Raw genomic sequence first — 20,329 nt, 5'->3', positions numbered from 1 at the left:
CCGGCCTTGGCGGGAACCTTGGCATTTCCTCCGATCGTGCGGCAGGTGCGTCCACTGCTTGAGGCACTTTTCACCGAGCGTCTTTTTTCCATCTCGATCATCACCCACCACCATCCACTACCCACCACCCACCAAACACATCCCCTTCGCTTACAGAGTATGCATTGACATGGACCCGTTGTCGAGCTATCCATGATCAAGACATGATCGCCAACCACAGTCTCCTGGAGTCCTGGCGAAGCTATGGCCTTCGAACATGGGCCTCTTGGTGCAACTCCACCTTGATGCCTTTGTCAAACCTAGGTACTCGTACTATCGTACTGTCGAGTATTGTATGCGTATGTGAGTGCAAACCTACGGAGTAATTGTTTTGCCAATGCAACAAAATTATCATCCTCGGAATGGGCCGGCTCAAATGACCCTGCGTCATGTCATGGACTGAGTCGACCCATTCTACACGCATTTCGCGCCGAGTGAATTTTGGTCATGACGATAGATGGCATTTGAAGTTCCATTCTCATACCCGAGCTCGGAGGACTGGACCGAGTCGTTGGTAGTCATCAGAGACACCAGTCCTCGCTGAAGAATGTTGTAAGTATTGCGTTCAGTCAAAACTCGAAGCCATGGCAACGGCGACGACGACGACAGTCGATGAACAGGTCCCTGCCAGTCTTGCAAGGCTTAGGGGCATTCTCCAGCAGATCCATGGACCAGGACGTCCCACTGTTCCCAAAGATGTACCTCAACTGTCCATTCTCCAGGGCCCAACGACGCCGTCTCTACTACACCTCACCTTAGGAGAGCTCCTGACGTTTCAGAGTCTTCAGCACCACCACAAAGAATGTCTGGTCTGTCCATGGACAGGCGCAAGATGGACATATGGCTTTCTCGAGCAGGAGAGCCACCGACTCGCCCTCGGTCTGCTTGCACTTGATGTCTCGAAAGGGGACCGGATAGGAGTGATGGCAGGCAATTGTGAACAGTATGTCGCCTTGTTCTTCGCTGCCGCGAGGGTTGGCGCTATCCTGGTGGTCATAAACAATACATACACAACTTCGGAAGTACTCTATGCCGTCCAACACACAAGTTGTAAATTGGTCTTCGCCGCACCAACCATTGGTCGCCGCAGCTTGTTCGACACTTTGGATGCCCTCGGACGATATCCGGAGAAGCACGGCCGCCTCCCTGACTTGGAACATGTCATTCTCCTGAGGGAGGAGTACAACGACTTTATGACTTATGAGGATGTGATTGCTGAAGGCCAGTCGCAGCCTCTTCGAACACTCCGAAATCGTGAGGACCAACTAAAAAAAGAGGATATATGCAATCTGCAATTCACCAGTGGCTCAACCGGAAACCCAAAGGCTGCTGCATTAACACATCAGTGAGTCGAGTGACACCTTTCTCTTGAGATTTCCCAGCTAATTGGATGTAGCAATATCATTAATAATGCACGCTTCATTGGCGACCGAATGGATCTAACATCGGCTGATATCTTATGCTGCCCCCCTCCACTGTTTCACTGCTTTGGGCTGGTCCTGGGGCTGCTCGCAGTCTTCACACATGGTGGCAAAGTGGTTTACCCAAGTGATGTCTTCGATCCAGCTGCAGTTCTTGCCGCCATCTCAGATGAGAGGTGTACAGCTGTTCATGGCGTGCCGACCATGTTCGAGGCTATGCTCAACTTGCCACGACCAGCCAATTTTGACTGTTCGTCGCTTCGTACTGGTATCATCGCGGGGGCTCCCGTGCCACGACCGCTCATGAGAAGACTTCTCTCCGAACTCAATATGACTGAATTCACGAGTAGCTATGGCTTGACCGAAGCCTCGCCCACGTGTTTCAATGCCTTCACAACCGATACCATTGATCGACGTCTAACTACCGTTGGCAAAATCTTACCTCATGCTCGGGCCAAGATCATCAATCCACGTGATGGGACTATTGTTCCAGTGGGCCAACGCGGTGAACTTTGCATGTCGGGTTATCAAATTTTCAGTGGCTACTGGAACAACCCGGCCAAGACTGAGGCGACGATTCTGCGGGACCCTGATGGGACAGTGTGGCTCCGGACCGGTGACGAAGCATCCTTTGACGCCGATGGCTATTGCTCTATCACCGGGCGGTTCAAGGACATCATTATTCGGGGTGGCGAGAACATTTATCCCTTGGAAATCGAAGAGCGATTGATGGCGCACCCATCGATCTTACAGGCCTCGGTAGTCGGGTTGCCCGATCACCACTATGGCGAGGTAGTCGCCGCGTTTCTTGTCCTCGAGCCCGGCGCGACTCGGCCGCCAAACGAGGAAATCTGGCAATGGATCTGGCAACGACTCGGTAGACACAAGGCCCCAAAGCACGTCTTTGTTCTGGGAGCGGATCCAAATTTGCCAGACCACTTGCCACAAACGGGCAGTGGCAAGGTCCAGAAACAGATTCTGCGAGAACTGGGCAAGACACTGGTCGAACAGAAAAAATGAGTGTAATTGACATGCTAATGTTTAACGGCCGCGCCTTTTAACTGGCCATTGTGTCTATGAGACGCTTTTTACACACGAATATTACGAGAGACAATCTGGCCAATCGATACCCAGCACCCTAGACAACAGTCTGTGAACATGTCAAAGTGTCATTAGAGGATAGATAGATACTGTTCAATTATTATATTTTGTATCCTTTGTATCTCAGAGTTTTGCATGCAATTGATTCCGTCCTTTGTCCGAGCCCTGCTTACGGGCGGGAAACTGGACATCGGCGGCAGTCCCTCCAAAGCCTTGGGTCTGGAAGAAACGCAGTCGTTCGCATCGGACAATTGCAGAGCGTTTGTGTGGTAGGTCGGCGAGTTTGTGAATGTGGAATCCGTTGGCCGCATCATAGGCTAGGACGTTGGCGTTGGTCGCCTTAGGCTCTCCTACCACAGTCACGGTGCGTGGCTCATCGAGGAACAAATAATGGATCAGGCTGGTCCACCACGCTGCGGCGCGATGGGGTCCACGATACCGCGCATCGCCAACCAGCGAATGTCGGCCGCGGTCGTAATCGCCAGGTGCCGGGGAAAGATAGACTCCCATATGGTCCTCCTGTATCGAATTAGCTTCTGGTCAGGTCGGGTTATGATGGGGATCGACTTGTGGTTACCTTTGCCCAGTAGATCTCAAAGTAGGCGAAGAACACATCGTCGAATCGAGCCAGGACAGCCATCTGATGGGGGTCTTGGTCAATCTTGCGCAAGTATTCTCGATGCTGCTCCAGAGTGCCCGTCTCGTTCCATCCCTGGGAGACACGAGGGTCGTTTTGCCAGGTATGGAACAATTGCAAATGGGTGTCGTCTTTATAGTCAAGATGCACCATGGAAAAGAACTCATCCAGGTGTGGCATATAACGACTATAGATGGTGGCCCCTCTGGTGGGTTTGGGGGAACGAACGGGATGTTGAGCATGGACCGGACGGCCCTCAAGGCTGAAGGTGACGGTATGTTCGAGAGGGAACGCAGGGAAGGACTCGAGCGGGCTCGCAAGATGACTGAAAAGGCCAGGGTCCGCTACCCAAGCTGGGCGCGAGCCAAACGGAGAGGCAGCTCCCTGCCAGAAGGCCGATCGCGAGACATAGACGTGGGCGGACGTATCGTCGCGGCCCTTGTGTTCTGCTCGTGATGGCCGCGGCCGTGGAATGGCTATCCCGGTAGCCTGGAGAGTTGTCGAGAGTACTTCACTGCCAGGGCCTTTCAATGCCAGCCGAAATCCTTCCAGACTTGGGTACATGGTGACAATGGCATGGATCAGGTTCCAGAGTTGCCCGACGGTCGCGACCTTAGCTGCATCCCACGAGACATAGGATACCTGGCTCTGATGAAATCGCGCCCAAGGGCTATTGTCATCAGACTGCGGGGATGGGTTGTTGCTTTCTGTCACGAGGTTGCTGAAATAAAGGGTATCATTGTGAAGAGGCTCTGACGGCAGTGTCGAACCAGCGAGCTGACTTTGCGACAACTGCAGGGTGAGGATATGTGATTCTTCGCTCTCGAGCGCAACTTGGACTTCATAAGTGGTCTTCCATGGTTCAGGAAGTCTCACGATCGCTAATGGAGTCGCTTTCTGGCCTGCCATGATCTTGGTAGTCTAGGCTTCACGGTGTCAGCTGAAGACGGCCAGAGAATCTGAAGGGAAGGTAGTATGCTAGGTCGCTGCGGTGGGAGTCGAGAGTATCTTGCTGCTGTTGCAAGGCTTGCCTGGCTGTGTCCCCGGGAGCAGAGCATTCACTGAAGAATTTCCAGTTCCAGAGAACAATCGTAAACCTGGCACGCGCCACGTTCGACTCCACTGGGCCACCACGACCTTGCCGAGAACATCCAGATTCCAGCCTCTGATGCAAGCCCGAGACAACCACAGCCACCATGAATGTCCGAGGCACTTTCATGTCCCGCCCTAGGTACCCTGGTCCCCAAAGTTTCGGTTCCACGTCGCGAATATCGAGGGGGGAGATGGGGGGATGTGTACGAGTATGCGTATTTCCTATAATGTGGATGCGGAGGGGCACCAATACCTGTAAAGACGGCCGTATCAGGACTTACCGTAAAGTGGGGCGTATCCTGACAAAACCAGGATACCACAATACTCCGTACAGTCGAACCAACCCGGTCCACTGCATAGACGGCTGTGATGGGTCTTTGATGTTGCGATTCCCGGAGAGCTGATGATTTACGTGAACAAATCGTGGCCTGGGAGTCGGGACCTCTGGCGTGGGTGGTTTTTGCCATTTCCTTCTCGACGCAGTAGAACTCGAAGATAAGCATTTGCCACAGATGAAAGTGCCTGAGAGACATAGCTTGTGCAGTTGGGATGAGAAGGTCGCTTTAGCAAATGCGCGTGCTCGCAAGGACAGAGCCAGAGCCAGAGATGTACTAGGTGTGGAATCATCGTCGATCGTCTCAACAACCAATACCATACTAAATGTGAACGGGGAGTAGCGGAATGATTGTCTGAAAATTGCCCAAAGCCATCGACCGACAAACCTCACCAAATAGTATTGTAACAAGACGAACTGTCCAAGCTTACTCTTATTGATCACAGATTTAGCTGACTGTGACCAACTTCCAGGCCCATTGAGGAAGTTCAAGTCGGACCTTGGATTCACGACTCATTCTTGGGGCTTCGCGATGAGGGTTATTGGTTCTAGGTTCGCTTGACGACAGGCGTTGATGATGGGTGTGGCGGAATCCTTAATGCCTTCTCATGACCGATAGTCCTCACCAGCCGATGTTGAACCGCGGATCACAAGCGTCTTGTCCACATCATGGATGGTATACATCAGGATACACGATGGATCTACTCCGAAGTCAGAGTTGACAAAGAAATCACTCGCTGTTTTAGCCGGGGTCGGAGGAGGATGAGGAGATTTAGTAAAGCAGCGACATTATATTACTGCATTGAGACTGCGCGTCTTTGAGGAAAAAAAAGTCGAGGATGGAGATGGTCACAGTGCCACATTATCGTCAATCAACTACATACAGTTGGACTACTTTCTTTGACAGGATCAGGGCGGCAAAAGCACAAATGCTTCAGCGTTGATTTCTTGATCCATTTGTTGGGGCTATACATTTTTTTTTCTGATTTGTATTGTTACTGCTCCTTTTGCATCGACTAATACGATCTACCCTCGAGTTGTCTATCGATGCTCATCACCTCGGTTCGCCAGCATGTCTGTCTGCGCTGTCAATACCGACTTCTGGCCTCCTCGGCCGAAATTCGCCCTGTGTATAGACCTAGCCTTCTCATCGCCCGCTCTTTCTCCTCGTCACTAGGCCGCAGGTACGCCGCTACCCAAGAAGTACTGAGTACAACCGCACCGGAAGCAGACCCTCTCCATGTTTCTGCCGGGCCAAAAAATAGCACAATTCCCAATGTTGCATCTCAACCACGGTCCAGCCCACGGCCGATCTCAGTGCAATCTTCAACGAAACAGCAGCATGATCTCGAGACTCTTAAATACGTTGGCGACTGGCTCCGCAAAGCCTGGCATGAGGAAAGAAGTCCTCCTCGCCCCACGTTGACAATTGTACGCCTGTTGCGAACACAAAAAACCTCGAAAATGCCTAGGCAGCCACATGCAGAGAAATGGATAGCAAAAGTTGAACAAAAGTATGCTGGGCAGCGTGTTGGCAACGTTATTCACGCGATCGATTCCATCAACATCAGCGTTGACAAGAACACGTGGACCCAGGTCACCTACACAGGCAAACTCGCCCAGAGTCTTTTGATCTGCTTCGGGATCATCAAGCCTAGGGGAAAGGAGTCTGGCTCTGACATCTATCGCTTCGTATCTTCTCCATTGGCAGAAAAATCCACTCAGGAGGAAAGGCAAATGGCCAGGCAAAGGAGAATATCCCCAAAGCGGACGGAGATCTTATCAACGACGTATTCCCATCGCCTGAGACCCAGAGCCGGGAGCGGTACCCGCACCGAATTGGACACCGCAACTCCTGCCACAGTCGACCGGGGGCCATCAACGTCGTCAGCGGCAAAAGGAGCAAAGGCGGCCAAGGTCGCAATCGCCAATATGGATGCACGATATTTGCAAGTTGCCAGATCGCATGAGCTCGGTCTTGAGCCGATTGCGGTTGAGCGAGCCAAGATTCCAACTCTGAGTTTCGACTTATCACGGGTTCTTTTCAACCCAGGTGTATATCACCTGCAAGACCCGAGGTCCAGAGTGTGGAATTTTGATCCATACCTTGGCAAGATCATGCCGGTGTCTGAGTTCAATTTTGACGCATTACGAGAATACATTACATCGTCGCAAGACACACAGCTTCGGGCTTTGACGGCGGCACACAAGAAACGGTATTCTGGATCCAGCTCGAGTCTTTCTGGGATTCTGTCTCACTTTCACTTTCTGCTTTCGGGATTTCGCAAACTCCGTGTGGACGGAATTACGCGAGGATTCGAGGACGACCTCACGAGCTTCACCAAGATCTCGCGAAGTCCTTCAGCGATTTTTCTTCGATACCAAGACGGGGTGTATGCTGTGGACGTGGACAAGGAATACGATTCGAACAACATACTCATGAGTTTGGGACGATCGATGGAAAAGTTGTTGACGCTGCCCAAGGAGGAGTTTGAGCAATATCGAAAGGGGTCATCTTCCGCGGAGGACAAAGCGAGGTTGAGTGAGAAGAGCTTGCAAGATGGAGAGGCCTATCACTACAGCGAGGTGGGGTCTTTTCTCCTGCGGTCGCAACTTGATTGCAAAGATGATCGGTTGCCAGGTTCGGGGGTATTCGACCTCAAGACTCGAGCAGTGGCAGGCGTGCGAATGATGCTCAATAATCATGAGGAAGGGATGGGTTATCAGATCAAGTCGCGACACGGAACTTGGGAGTCGTTTGAGCGCGAGTACTACGACATGATGCGGTCGGCATTCCTGAAATATTCCCTTCAGGTGCGGATGGGCCGCATGGATGGAATTTTTGTGGCATATCACAACATCCAGCGGCTCTTCGGCTTCCAGTACATTCCGCTTCCAGAGCTCGACTTGGCGCTGCATGGGCAGACAGATGAGTCGCTGGGAGACCGGGAGTTTGTGCTCAGTTTCAAGCTTTTGGAACGTATCATGGACGAAGCGACGGAGAAATATCCGAAACAGTCGATGCGATTCTATTTTGAAACTCGAGAAGCAACGGAAGCCAACCCTGCATTCATGTATGTATTTGCGGAACCGATGAGTGAAGAGGCGATTGATCGAATCCAAAATGCTCGAAAACAGAAGAGTGCAGAGTATGAAAAGCGGTTGTACAACCCTCAGTTGACCGAAAGCGAGGTGTCAGGGGCCGGGGTGGGTGAGGAAAAGACCGAGGAGGCGGAAATGAAAGAGCTGGACGAGGCAAAGACCAAGGAGGCCGAAGTCAAAGAGCTGATGGGATGGAAACTGACTGTGCGCAATCTAGTCAACGGACTAGCGGTTCCATATCCCAGGAATATGACGGCGAAAGACACTTGGGATGTTGAGCATAGCCTGGTTCCAATGGATAACAGCAGTGCTCAGCGCCACTATAGGTTGTCCAGAGGAAGGCTGAGAAATGTGATGGAAGCGTTGAACGAAGAACGAGCAAGGTCGGTCTATTATATCAGACGCTTGGTCACCCTCAGCCAGGAAGGAGCCGAGTGGCGACGACTACAAGACGAGTATGAGGCAACGCAAAAGAGGATTCTGCTGTACGGGGGCGGGGACGAGGAGTATTGAACGGTGGAAAGGGCTGCAGTGTACAACAGGGACAAGACAAATCGAGCGTTGTATCATAATTATGAGAGGAAGACTGTAGGATGAATGTGTACAAATTGCACATGTTTGAGCATAGAGCATAGAGTATATGCGAAATAATATTGAAGCTGGTCGAGTTATTATTGAGGATTTCCACCATCTGCGTACTACGAGCACTCTAAGTTACTGCTACTTACTGAGAGGTACCTACCTACCCATGTACCTGGTATACTACTTACTCCGTAGTACTTCTAGGTACCTCCGTACGGAGTATGTTGTCCAGGGGTCCCATGGCGCCTAAATGGCCTCTAGTCAGTGTCAACTTGGAGATGCTCTCCCCATGACATTTGCTCCTGCGTGGTAGTCTTAGGTACAACAAGCTAGATAGACGCCTAGGTCCCCTCCTAAGTACCCGCCTAAGTATCCGCATCGGTACTATATTTACTGAGTTCCTGGGCGGCTGGGCCGAGGGGGCCTCAGCTGCAGGGTTTTCGTTGTCCTTTCGCTTGCGGAGATTTGACCCGAGGGAATGACGAGCGTTCACAGGCTAAAGATGACAGGCCTCGTGGCCGTTAACCGGCACCCTAGGGGTCCCCTAGGGGTCCCTTGGGCGTCTACTCCGTATTCCTAACTTAATAATAATCCAGTCTCGAGTCTTTAATGGCTTCGAGAAGACCAAAGATTACGTAGATCGGCTGACTTCCAAAGTCTATTTTGAGACTGTAACCATATCTCATCATAACTCCACGTTCCACGCCCGGCATTCCCACAGTACCTACCGAGTAGTACCTAGCATTGTACCCTACGGAGTACGGTGCCTACGACTTAAGTAGATAACTCGCCGTGGTCTGTGGTGGCTAAGGTACTCAATCAATCATCCGTAGACAGACCGTGGCCCAGACTCTGTCATTCTTGCACTTTTATTGCAGTTGTTTCTGTGCTGCGCCTTCCATCATCTCAACTGCCAACTACCAACTACCAACGAGTACCTCACAGTTCTCCCACAGAGCTCCCACAGTGCTCTCTCTGCTCTCATCTCAGTACTGTCTCAGTACTCTCCCAGTACTCTCTCAGTACTTGTCAACACCTCTCCTACACCACCTACACCATCTCTACCTTCTCCGTCTCTATCCGCCACCAATTCTCGGGTCTTGATCTGGCCCACCCCTCTTACGAGACCGAGACCAACTCCTCTATCCACCGTCCACTCTGTCCCTCCTCTTTAGCCACCTTTTAGCTTGATCAGCTCTCGTCGGCATCCGACCATCGCCGTCTCCTCGCTCCACACCTTCCCTGGCCCATCATACAGTCTTCCATTTCTTTCGCCGGACTGCCCGATCTTGTCCCACCTGTCGTCCCTAAATAGCTATTCTCTGATACACCTGTCCGCAAACCCCTCTCACAGAAAGCCTTTGCTCTTTCTCACCCTTCACTCTCCTGAGACACGGCCCAAATTTTTCTGCCAGTTCTCAGCTTCATGCAGGCCCGAACCAACAGTCCTCCAGAATCGTGTGAGTGAAGAGGAGGTCGATTTGCGAGACGCAGTGCAAAAGGGCACACAGACGGTGCTCATCTTTGTGAACATGTCCTACCTAGACCCCAGTCGGTCCTTATAACCTCCCTCCCCAAACCCCCATTGCTTTCACTCCACTGCCTCTATATCTGCCGGCGTCAGACTCAACGGCCAACATGGCGGACAAGCGTAGAAGGAAAAGCCTCAGCCTCTTCCGGCCAAAGCTCGATACCTCTCCCGCCCTCCAAATCACCACCAACTCGTCCGAGAAGCGTCTAGACGACGACTCTATTCCTAGCCCGGTTGATGTCGACCAGTCCAGCCCTCGCGTCCGCCCTCGAACCCTCCAAAAGTCCAATCGTACCTCGGTTTTTGGCTCTCTTCGATCCCTGCATTCGCTCGACGAGGAGGACAGGGTCGCGCTGACCCGCTCCGACTCCAAAGCCTCGTCCCTCCATGACGACGAATTGATGATGAAGGGCCTTTTTGGTGAAAGAGTCATTCAGTACGGCGAAGTCCAGGACACTGGCGGCAACGTCTTTCGCAAACGCAACCGTTTCCTCGTCTTGACCGACACCCATTTGATCCGCTTCCGAAGCCAAGCCAAAGCTGTCGAGATGTTTCCCAGCATTCCTAGCGTCGTCACCAGGGGCCATACTGCTCGAAATTCCTCCGTCAGTTCCTACCAAGAGCTTCAACTTGCCGCCTACACCGATATCACCTCAGGTGTTTCTTTGGAACACATCGTCTCGGTGTACAAAATCTTCGATGAAGGCCGCGCCTTGCACTTGATTGAAGTCGCATATACCGATGAACGTACCAGAAAGGCTTCCATCTTGCAGTTTCAGGTCAACGACATTCGGGAGGCTGAGGTCTGGACCGGTGCAATTCGTTCTGCCGCCAGGTCTGCCATCACCTCATCCGGTCAGTCCATCCAGGGTCAGACCCTTGAGTATCTCGCTCGTCTTTTGGAAAAGGATAGAGATTACGATCCTGAACACTTCCATGCCTTCAAAGTCGTGCAAAGATCCCCCACCAAGTCCGGAGTCAGAACGTCTGCAGAAGACTTGACCCGTTTCGGATCCACACTCTGCTATCTGGTCATTGGTCTTCACAATCTACATCTCATCCCAATCAATCGATCGTCGGCAAGATCATCTAGCAGCTCCTTGAACGATGTCGACTCCTCAAGATCCTTTGGCATCGTCACACTGTCGTCAGTCAAGCTTCGTCCCGGAGAGGATGATTTCCAGCTCATCTTCAAGCGGCCCTTGGGTCAGCCGCACATGGTCCAACTAGCCTCTCTCCAAGTCAGCAACATTGCCCTGTTGCTGAGATACTCTTCGGAATACTTGAGACCTGAATGGATCCGTCAGCCCTTCGTTTTCGACGTGCCTCCCGAGCTCGACGACAAGATGGATCCCCCAGATTATCCCGAAGAAGACCACAATTGCTTTGATCGAACCTTGATCGCCTACTGTGCAGGCTATGGCGTCGACACATCTCGAATATGCTACTCTGTCGACTATCATTGTGAAGATGCCCCTTGCTTTCAACTGCTCCCACCGTCCGACCGAAAGACGTACACCGCACTCGAGCTGCTCGCTGTCTTCCGAGCGCTCCGATACAATGAATCATTCAGCTCCATCTCATTCGCACGCATCGACCTGACCCCGCTCCGGAACCTTTATGACCCCTATGGAACTGACCAAGACAGCCTCTACTCTCGATCAGGCCACTCCACCAACATCGCTGGCCACCAAGATCTTCCCGTCCTGTCGCAAGAGATTCGTGGCCTAGCCCTGAAGAGCCGACGACTAAGGCGCTTTGATTTCTCTTACTCGATCCCCAGCAGGGCTACCGTCGACGATTCGCCGGCTATCGACTGTGGGATTCCCGAGGCGCTGGCGCCTTTGTGCAAGCGGAGCTTGACTAACGTGGACTGGATCATTCTGACGGGGGTACGACTTGCCGATTCTGACCTCAACTATCTCGTTGACGCTGCTTCGGAACGAATCTGCCATTTCCGAGCTCTCGAGATTGGAGATTGTGGGCTATCGATCCACGACGTGGACGTCTTACTCTCGGCACTGGCTTGTCAAGACACCACTATGGAAGTGATCAACATCTCAGGGGCCTTGGGACGATTTAGCCCCGAGTTGTTCCAACGAGAGTTGGGAGCCTTCTCACGGATACGCCGTCTCAACCTCACCCGGGTGCAAAAGACTGCAGGGCCGGAGCCTCTGATTGCGCCCGACGCCCTTCATGCCTGGAGGTTGGAGGAGCTTCATCTCTCACAAACGACCTTGAACGAACAGACGGTGGATTCGGTTTCGACATATCTTGGCTGCCCAAAGTCGGAGATTCTGCGAGATTTGCAGATAAACCAATGCGGGTTGACAGGCCGTGATCTGGCGACCTTTTTTCTCTCCATGAACGAGGACGGCGAGCCGGCAAGAGTGATGCATGTGAGTGCCAACGAGAATCGACTCAAGATCGGCAGCACGGCGCTGTTCCAGGCCATCGGTCACAGCCGTGGGCCCACGTCGTTGAGTATGCGCATGATGGACTTTGAGAAGGAGAGTCATTTTCGTGAGTTGATCCGAGCCTTGACCTCGAACACCAGTTTGAGAAGCCTGGATATCTCTCGTGCGTCGCTGCCGTACGACGCCTCGATTGAAACTTGCGAAGCGCTCAAAGAGATGTTTGCGACGAATCAAACCCTGGAAGAGCTAGACATCAGTGGCGAACAGGCACATTTAGACGCGACTCGGTTTGGAATCGGGCTCAACATAGCATTACGCGGGTTGGAGAACAACAAGACGCTGAGGCTTCTGCGCATTGAGCATCAGCTATTGGGTTTGCAGGGAGCCAACACTTTGGCTGAAGTGCTTCGAAAGAATAACGCACTATTGGAGATTCACTGTGAGCACAACGACATCAATCTGCAAAGCTTCACGGTGCTTGTCGATGCCCTGGAACACAACACAACTCTCCTCTATATGCCGACTCTCAACCATGACCGAGCCAAATTCATGGACAAGATTCGACGGGAGCTCGAGGCAGTGGATCGGGTGGAAAGTCCCAAGCCCAACAAAAGTGGCAACACGCTGAAGAAGACATTTGGTGGAGGATTGAGCAGTCGATCGCATCGACATAGCCACAGTCACAGCAGCTCGATCTCATCCAACACGTCCTTCACCGACCAGGATGTCACGGCGGTGATTGCAACACTAGAAGAGAAATGGAACGCACAAGAGACACGCATGCAAAAGTATCTTTATCGAAACTACTGTCTGGCGCAAGGAGAGATGTGGGAGGACGATGGCACTGGCGAGCACGGTGACCCCAAGTCCAGCGCGGCTGGAGATTCGATGGCTCAAATCCTGCAAAAGGTCAGACTCAACCGAACACCGACAGTTGATAACCCGTCGATTGCGGACTATCTGGATGAGAAACTCGGGATTAAGAAGAGTCTTGTTTTCCCTATGCCGGAGGATTGATGGCACAACAAAGAAAGCATTTTCCAGTTGGATCATGGTTGTTTTTGGACGACATGTTGGACTAATATCTCCTTTTTTAACGCATGCTTGCAGGACAAGCCTGAATTGTATCTACCTAGACATGATTGGCATGATTGGTGCGATCCTTGGTCTGAAACCGGTTGGGTGACAAGGTATGACGAGGTTGCTGACGATGCATATGGCGGTCTCTGGATTATGAGTTTAACGGTATTTGAGTGCGGTTTGGAAACATAAGCACGACAGACGGTAAACGGGATGGGCATTTTTATTGACAATTAGTCGGACATGGTCGTAAAGTAATATTCTGACTTGCTGAGATGATGAGCTCTCTTGAACTAGTTGATCTTGTGTTTCGGTGGTACATGGTCACCTAAAAGTCATAGGCGCACCTAACACCTACTAGCTTCTACGGAGTAGGTACTTAGGATTATGCTGGATGCCTAGAAGGGTTGACACGATAGGTGGGTCCTTAGGCGTCCAACAAAGTTAATAGGCGATAGGAAAGGCCCGAGGGACCTCGAGCCGAGAGGCTTCATCGCCCAGACTCTCAGGTCAGTCGACGTATGGCCAACAGGCTGCAGCTATGGGATCGTGGCTGTGCAAGTTCCACGTACGAGTATGGAGTCCCTCGTATGCATTGTGCATTGTGCATGCGCATACGAGAGATGCGAGCATGAGTAATATGGTTAAGCCCTCGGGCACGGACTCGACAAGCCATACTGATCATCGACCCTTGAAAATTCCCTAGCGGCATCTGGTTCTAGGCATTCTCTACCTACGGTAGGTACCCAATTGAATGCCTAGAACAACCGAAGCACTAGGGCTTCTTGGGCAAATTACACATGTTGTCCCGGGCATTTTCTGCACTCGACTATTTGTGTTCTAGGTGCCCATGGTCCCCATGGTCCCCATAGTCTCCTCTAAAAGCTTGAATTTAATTGAAAGCAGTCTTATTGCCCGCACCACCTTTGACCAGTTTCATCCATTCCATCACATCATCACACCTCATCACCATCCAAACACTCTCCCCGTTTCTCCCTCACAATCATTTTCCCCCTCGGCAATTTCTCATTCTGTGTTCGTCTCACTGCTCTCAGAGAAAACAGATCAGTATCGCTCTTTCACAACTCTGTCCCTTCCTTACCCGGCCTCTCTCTTCGCCGATCCCGTGCCTGAATTTGTCTTTTCCGTGGAAACATTCCCACTCTCCTTAATTTCCAGCAACCCGCTCTTTCCACCCACCAGTTGCCTCGACGTTGCCGCTGAGATGGCCAAAACCATTTGACGAGACCAATGTGAACCTCGAAAACACCATATTTTCTCTATATCGAAGCCGATCGAAGTCATTCCCCAGGATTTCCTCCTCGCCTCGAGAATCCTGTTGCCTACCATGCGACGCAGCTTGTTGATTTTCCTGCTCGTCGCCATCCTCCTCCTCACCTTCATCCTCAACTCTCTGTCGACGCTCTTATCCCTCCTCGTCGAAGATGCCTCTGCCGACGCCATTCACCGGTCAGAGTTACCAGCTCCAAACTCCACCCTCATCGACACTCGTCCACTGTTGATCCCCAAAATCATACACCAAACATACAAGAACGAAACCATTCCAGAACGCTGGAGGGCGGCCCAGCAATCATGCATCGACCTACACCCCGATTACGAGTACAAGATGTGGACGGACGCCACGTCGCTTGATTTCATTCAACAGGAATATCCCTGGTTCATACCCACTTTTGTCGGCTACAAACACAACATTCAACGCGCCGACGCCATTCGCTACTTTGTCCTGGCTCATTATGGAGGTGTCTATATCGATCTGGACGATGGGTGTCTGCGGCGTCTCGATCCTCTGTTGTCCTACCATGCATTCTTGCGCCGGACAATCCCCACTGGCATCAGCAACGACGCCATGGGTGCTGTGCCTCAACATCCATTCTTCCTACGCGTCATTGAATCCCTCCAAGCCGCAGATCGCTCCTGGGTCTTACCCTACATCACCATCATGGCTTCCACAGGTCCCTTGTTCCTGTCCGTCATGTGGAAGAAATGGATGGGAGAGCATTCCCACATGGATCCCGGCACCTGGGTCGGTCGCGTCCGCGTCCTCATGCCATCTGAATATAACAACTATCCCTGGAGCTTCTTCCAAAAATTCAAGGGCGACTCATGGCACGGCAAGGACGCGAAACTGATTTTCTGGATGGGCAAGAACTGGTTCCTTCTGGTCCTTGTCGGAACCGTGATTGTCCTGACCGTGGGATTCTTGTGTTACTGTGTTTACTCCAGGCTGGTTGCGGTGGCCGCCCGTCGGAGAAATGGTGGTGTTTCTTTGGCACCTAGCCCTAGAATCAACGCTCTCAAGGGTTCGGTTGCCAGTCGCATCCCGCTGTGGGGGTTGTGGTCTGGAAATAAGGGTTCAAGCTATGAATTGATTGAACAGCATGATGCATGATCGAGCATCCAGTCTCAGGTCTGAATCTGTTGTATCATTTGATACAACTATTGGGGTTATTGGAAACTGTTCCACCATCAGGACAAACCTTTGTTTGGTTGTTTGATTTTTGGAGCGATGGCGTTTCGGCAAGCATGCCTTGAAAGGCATTACTTGAATGCATTCTTGAAAATGCCCATTGACACGGGCAACATTGTCCACCCTACTTATTGCATAGGCAACACAACTGGCTCATCATCCATCGAGTCTATATCATACACTCATAGAATAATCTTAATACTTGACATGATATCAAATTTCTTGGTGCTTGATCTCAAAGGGACTTGTTGCTCTGCTTTTGAAACGACTTGCTCATAGTTTCTCCGTCCTCGTTCACATGCTTGAGTCTCCTTTGAATGACCTGGTTCAAGAGGCACCATATCCAAAGCGTGGTGCTCTCTCCAAGGGATTCAATTTTCGGGTCTTATTCGTGCCAACCCATTCCTCGCATGCATGGCGTTATTTCCGGGCCATGGTAATGACCCTTCGATCCGCCCTATGACGGCTCGACCACCTCGCGGGTAAATCCATACAGGGGCTTGATTCCGTAACAGGTGACGATGGGAGTTGTATACCTGCGACAATGTCCGTGGTCAAGCAAGACCTTCCCATCTAATATGCACATTGGCAATCATGATCGCCAGGCACTTCTACCTGACGCATAGCGGCTTCAACCCCTCTCAGTTTCGCCTGGTCAGACAGACATGATGATTAATTATCTCGTCGAACTGAAACCCCATTCAAGAGCTTCATTCTGACGGTTTCTCCTCTCCATCTGGTGCCTTGTTATATGTCTTATATCTCTGATCGGCAATGGCACGAATTTCAGCCTCTTCACTCCACACGCGACGACTCCGATCTAGAGCCCGGTTCCTCCTCCTCACACTGTCGTTGAACTCGGTCACCCGTTTCTCCGCGAAGATGCAGCCGCCTAACGTCATGGCGCTAATTTGAATAAACACTTTGAATTGGATCGTTAGACCGCGGTAGACTGGATGGCCCGGCTTATAATTGAGTAATAAATGGGTGATCATTGAAATGGTACCAAATCGCAGTACTCCCGAGGCAAACCCTTGTCCTGCAATGGTGTTGAGTGCCGCAGGTGGTGCAATGTCTTTGACTTCTGACGGAGGAGGCATTTTCGACAGATGGCCCTGCGGAGATATAACCAAGTAGGATATGATGGTTTGGTATTGATTGAGAACTTTCCCTCTTTTTGGGTTGTAGGGAAGGAGGAGTAGGAGCTTTCGCCTAAGGTGGTGTGGAAATGTCTCGTGTGACCAAAAGCTTTCGGGGATTGCAACGACCTAAGATCGGCGAACTTGAGGGGCCAGCATGCGTCGAGTCTCTTGGAGTAAGTAGATGCAGACCTTTGGAATGTAAGGATCAAGTCAGAATCGTGCCAGAATCTCAGTTCTCAAGGATAGACCTGGAGATTCGGATGTCGAGGAATAGACCTCAACCTACTCGTACTCCGTATATTGCTCCTCTCCACTGTGGTGTGAAGTCTCACAACCAGCGCAGTCAATGACGTTGGATGATTTGGCAGTTAAGGAAGGAGCAAGCCTTGCTGCTTCTCCAATTTTTCTCAGGCAGGCGCAACGCCCTGAAGGCCTAAGTGAGGAGATCCCCCACCTTCCACGAGGCTGTACGAACTCCCTAAGTATGGAGTACTGTTGGTACTCGGTAAATCTCCGGGCATACATATTTTCCACCGTATCGAAAATCCTCAGGCGTGGATATCGCTTTTCACGACATGGTTCTTTTGGGCAATTATTATACCAAAATCGAACCTGTCTTTCGTCTTTCGCTAGCATTAGAAAACCTATAATACCCCATCAGAGACACTGCAATGGCGCCCAAACCGCCCACAAAGGGCAAATCAAAACTTCCTACTTCGCGCAAATCCTCTACTACTTCCTCCAAATCTTCCAGACCGTCGTCCTCCTCCTCGTCAAAGTCCAAGCCAGTTCACCGTCCGACCAAACAAGTCAAAACAAAACCTGCCTCGGCTACTCTATCCTCATCGGCACTCTCCAACACAAAGAAGAAGAAACAACGCGTCTACACCGACAAAGAACTCGATCTGCCAAAACTCAATATGATTACTCCCGCCGGCGTCACCAAACCTGCCCGGGGAAAGAAGAAGGGCAAGGTCTTTGTCGATGATCATGAGAGTATGATGACAATCCTAGCATTGGTCAATGCTCAGAAGGAGGGTCAGATTGAGAGTAAAATGATGAGAGAAAGAAAGTTGGAAGAAATCCGGGAGGCTCGAAGAATCGAAGCTGAGAAGAGGAGTCAAGGCAAGAGAGAGATTCTCGAGGGAAAGATGAAGGAAGTGAAAAAGGGTAAAAAGCCCAAAGGCGATCGGACCGGTGACGTGCAGAAAGCCGCTGCAGCCCAAGAGGAGAGAGGAGAGAAGTCAAAGTCAAAGAGCAAGAAAAGAGTGTCGTTTGTTTGAGTTTCATGCTCTATCTCTCGACGTTCTCTATCTGCTGCAGGTGGTTGTCCAAAATCAACGACAACTACAAGTCTTGCCCAAGGATGTTGCGTCCTACTCAAGTCGGAACACCCATCTTTCGTCGCAGGGGTTCAAAGACTGGCTTCAACGGCTTCCGCCCTTCACGAGATATTACGCCCTGGACATCAAGCCTCTCGAAGCCCGCAGGCGTGGTAAAGGACTCGAGATCGATGTCATTGGCGAGCCTTTGGAAATATGCCGTTGTCTGGATCAATCAGTCAGCCAATCAACAGAGTCGTCAAGAGTGGGATTCAATGGGCATCTTCTCACCACTTTGGCAAACCACCTCCCACCACCCAGTTCAAACCAGCCCAGGTGACCTCCTGTTGCCGTGGTACACAGGACCCCATACGGCGTCACAGCGACCTCCTCTCGAGGAAGTGCTTCAGAGGCCGTGACCTTGATCCCGTCAGCACTCATCCCACGTTGTGTGGGAAATTGTGTTCAACTCACCGGATCGTCCTCCGCATGCAAGGCCATAAAGGGGATCTTAATGGCCAGGGCGGTATCAAGCGACGACGCGTCTCGGTAATAGGCTCCTTCTGTGGGATAGCCCCAAGTTGGGCCTTGCACATACCTGATCGAGTTAGAACGACCGTCTGCAGGGATACGAGGGACTTACCGGTCAAACTCGTAGAGATGTTCACAACTCCTGATCAGATCGACATTGATTTTGGGATTCTTAGAGACTTGATCGACATGACTAGAGCCACAAGATTAGCATGAGACAACGAGGAGTATGGTGGTGCACTGACAGCTCAAAAAGAGCCCTCATGCTTTTGCCCAGCTGTTTAGAATACACATTTCTCCTGAACCATGTTCGCTGTAGAGCCAGATTACCGGCATGGAGATCCCAGGGACTCGACATGATGAAAGCTGCTTTGAAGACACAATTGTCGCCTTCTTCGGCAATATACTGAAGGTAGCAATCATAATTAGCAAAAGACTCCCAAGTTTGAGCAAACCGCCTACATTGGTCAGAATGTTCGCGCCGAGTGAGAATCCAATGCCAAACAATGGTCGGTTTGGATATGTCTTCTTCAACCATTTCACTGTCTGCCGGATATCCCATGTAGCTCTGGCATTATAAAGAATACTAGTGGTGATCTTGCTGTTCGAACAACCTCTAGAATTAACCACACACGCCTCCCATCCGCCAGCACCGACCAGAGGCTGCAGCACGTGTCGAATATAGATCTCGTGAGAACCACCCTTCAGTCCGTGCAGCATAACTAGCATTGGACGGCGATCCAGAGAGCCAATCTGGTCGAACTCATCGTCCGTGAAGTAGCTGGTTCGAGGAGGCAGCTCTGGATCTGACAAAGAATTGGGTGCTGTGACAAAGTCGACGGTGAATTGCCCCGTGTACGTCGGATCCTCGTTCTCAAATATCTTCCGCTTGTAGAAGATTGGGATATCGTCGCCTTTGAGCACTGTCCAGATGGTTTGAAGATGTCCATTGAATAGAAAAGGACTCAGCCGACACTGTGGCACGACTGACTTGCAAAAGTCGGCAAACGAGGTCGAAGAGCCCGACTTGGTCCGCACCTGAAGCGTCTCTGGAGAATGATAGTACTTGGTCTGGGCATATCCCAGCAGTCGACCTGGTGACATTGTCAAGGTCGCAATGATCGTCGCCGACACCACAGCTGCAACAACAGGATAGGCCTCGGCTTGGTCAAGGATGAAGCGGATGCTATCTGAAGCCATGTTGTTTCATATTCAGGTCCAGACAGTGACTAATCAAAAAGCTCTCAAACGATAGACAACGGATGCTCCGGGCACACAGGTCAACATGGGCCAGATCTCTCTCGGATCGATACTGAAGAGTCCTCGTCAAAGGTGCAACAGCCCTAAAGTAGTACTGACGAAGCTCAACCACTGAGCAAGCTGCAAGGACCACTGGCGATGCGCTTATAGGCGGTTTTGGACCAATGAAGCCCCTAGAAAAGCCCGGACCGGACCGAGCTATTTGCACGGCGGCGCATCTTGGAGTTTCGCGCCTGGAACCTTTTTCAAA

At 51.3% G+C, this 20,329-nt stretch overlaps 8 protein-coding genes across 10 annotated transcripts; 5 read left to right on the top strand and 3 right to left on the bottom strand.

Moving 5' to 3' along the window:
- Positions 1-105: 105 nt before the first annotated feature.
- Positions 106-2,682, top strand: PV10_05613 (uncharacterized protein). Its single transcript, XM_016370304.1, has 2 exons — positions 106-1,384; positions 1,436-2,682. Exons 1-2 carry the CDS (start codon positions 624-626, stop codon positions 2,478-2,480), a joined length of 1,806 nt encoding a protein of 601 aa, XP_016222597.1. The 5' UTR covers positions 106-623; the 3' UTR covers positions 2,481-2,682.
- PV10_05612 (uncharacterized protein) lies at positions 2,464-4,419 on the bottom strand. The gene is made up of 2 exons (XM_016370303.1): positions 3,139-4,419; positions 2,464-3,080 (listed from the first exon to the last, which is right to left on the bottom strand). The coding sequence occupies exons 1-2, from the start codon at positions 4,105-4,107 to the stop codon at positions 2,685-2,687; spliced, it is 1,365 nt and encodes a 454-aa protein (XP_016222596.1). The 5' UTR covers positions 4,108-4,419; the 3' UTR covers positions 2,464-2,684.
- Positions 4,420-4,724: 305 nt separating this feature from the next.
- Positions 4,725-8,397, top strand: PV10_05611. Of its 3 annotated transcripts, XM_016370302.1 has the most exons (3): positions 4,725-4,905; positions 4,968-5,028; positions 5,098-8,397. In XM_016370302.1, the coding sequence occupies exon 3, from the start codon at positions 5,672-5,674 to the stop codon at positions 8,237-8,239; it is 2,568 nt and encodes an 855-aa protein (XP_016222595.1). In that variant the 5' UTR covers positions 4,725-4,905; positions 4,968-5,028; positions 5,098-5,671; the 3' UTR covers positions 8,240-8,397. The 3 variants fall into 3 exon arrangements, with proteins under 3 accessions (XP_016222595.1, XP_016222593.1, XP_016222594.1); XM_016370300.1 differs by having other exon boundaries at positions 4,968-8,397; XM_016370301.1 differs by having other exon boundaries at positions 4,725-5,028.
- Positions 8,398-9,135: 738 nt separating this feature from the next.
- PV10_05610 (uncharacterized protein) lies at positions 9,136-13,628 on the top strand. Its single transcript, XM_016370299.1, has one exon. It carries the CDS (start codon positions 9,947-9,949, stop codon positions 13,271-13,273), a length of 3,327 nt encoding a protein of 1,108 aa, XP_016222592.1. The 5' UTR covers positions 9,136-9,946; the 3' UTR covers positions 13,274-13,628.
- Positions 13,629-14,246: 618 nt separating this feature from the next.
- Positions 14,247-16,042, top strand: PV10_05609 (uncharacterized protein). The gene has a single exon (XM_016370298.1). It carries the CDS (start codon positions 14,685-14,687, stop codon positions 15,744-15,746), a length of 1,062 nt encoding a protein of 353 aa, XP_016222591.1. The 5' UTR covers positions 14,247-14,684; the 3' UTR covers positions 15,747-16,042.
- On the bottom strand, positions 15,949-17,272 carry PV10_05608 (uncharacterized protein). The gene has a single exon (XM_016370297.1). It carries the CDS (start codon positions 16,922-16,924, stop codon positions 16,535-16,537), a length of 390 nt encoding a protein of 129 aa, XP_016222590.1. The 5' UTR covers positions 16,925-17,272; the 3' UTR covers positions 15,949-16,534.
- Positions 17,273-17,624: 352 nt separating this feature from the next.
- Positions 17,625-20,167, bottom strand: PV10_05606 (uncharacterized protein). Its single transcript, XM_016370295.1, has 6 exons — positions 19,282-20,167; positions 19,065-19,225; positions 18,932-19,012; positions 18,763-18,886; positions 18,580-18,708; positions 17,625-18,514 (listed from the first exon to the last, which is right to left on the bottom strand). The coding sequence occupies exons 1-6, from the start codon at positions 20,017-20,019 to the stop codon at positions 18,347-18,349; spliced, it is 1,401 nt and encodes a 466-aa protein (XP_016222588.1). The 5' UTR covers positions 20,020-20,167; the 3' UTR covers positions 17,625-18,346.
- On the top strand, positions 17,638-18,249 carry PV10_05607 (uncharacterized protein; the record flags this gene model as incomplete). Its single annotated transcript, XM_016370296.1, has 1 exon — positions 17,638-18,249. The coding sequence occupies one exon, from the start codon at positions 17,638-17,640 to the stop codon at positions 18,247-18,249; it is 612 nt and encodes a 203-aa protein (XP_016222589.1).
- Positions 20,168-20,329: the final 162 nt, after the last annotated feature.

This window comes from Exophiala mesophila (genome assembly GCF_000836275.1).
Source record: "Exophiala mesophila strain CBS 40295 unplaced genomic scaffold supercont1.4, whole genome shotgun sequence".
NCBI lineage: Eukaryota > Fungi > Ascomycota > Eurotiomycetes > Chaetothyriales > Herpotrichiellaceae > Exophiala > Exophiala mesophila.
The sequence above is the reverse complement of the archived record's forward strand: the minus strand, read 5'-3'. Positions and strand labels throughout refer to the sequence as shown.

Bases quoted from the DNA above. Each gene is read 5' to 3' on its own strand.
- PV10_05613 (XM_016370304.1), top strand. From the start codon at position 624: ATGGCAACGGCGACGACGACGACAGTCGATGAACAGGTCCCTGCCAGT. The intron at 1,385-1,435 runs GTGAGTCGAGTG...AATTGGATGTAG, and splicing joins GCTGCTGCATTAACACATCA to CAATATCATTAATAATGCAC.
- PV10_05612 (XM_016370303.1), bottom strand. From the start codon at position 4,107: ATGGCAGGCCAGAAAGCGACTCCATTAGCGATCGTGAGACTTCCTGAA. The intron at 3,081-3,138 runs GTAACCACAAGT...AATTCGATACAG, and splicing joins TTGAGATCTACTGGGCAAAG to GAGGACCATATGGGAGTCTA.
- PV10_05611 (XM_016370302.1), top strand. From the start codon at position 5,672: ATGCTCATCACCTCGGTTCGCCAGCATGTCTGTCTGCGCTGTCAATAC.
- PV10_05610 (XM_016370299.1), top strand. From the start codon at position 9,947: ATGGCGGACAAGCGTAGAAGGAAAAGCCTCAGCCTCTTCCGGCCAAAG.
- PV10_05609 (XM_016370298.1), top strand. From the start codon at position 14,685: ATGCGACGCAGCTTGTTGATTTTCCTGCTCGTCGCCATCCTCCTCCTC.
- PV10_05608 (XM_016370297.1), bottom strand. From the start codon at position 16,924: ATGCCTCCTCCGTCAGAAGTCAAAGACATTGCACCACCTGCGGCACTC.
- PV10_05606 (XM_016370295.1), bottom strand. From the start codon at position 20,019: ATGGCTTCAGATAGCATCCGCTTCATCCTTGACCAAGCCGAGGCCTAT. The intron at 19,013-19,064 runs GTCAGTGCACCA...TTGTGGCTCTAG, and splicing joins ATGAGGGCTCTTTTTGAGCT to TCATGTCGATCAAGTCTCTA. The intron at 18,515-18,579 runs GTGAGAAGATGC...TGATTGATCCAG, and splicing joins GGAGGTGGTTTGCCAAAGTG to ACAACGGCATATTTCCAAAG.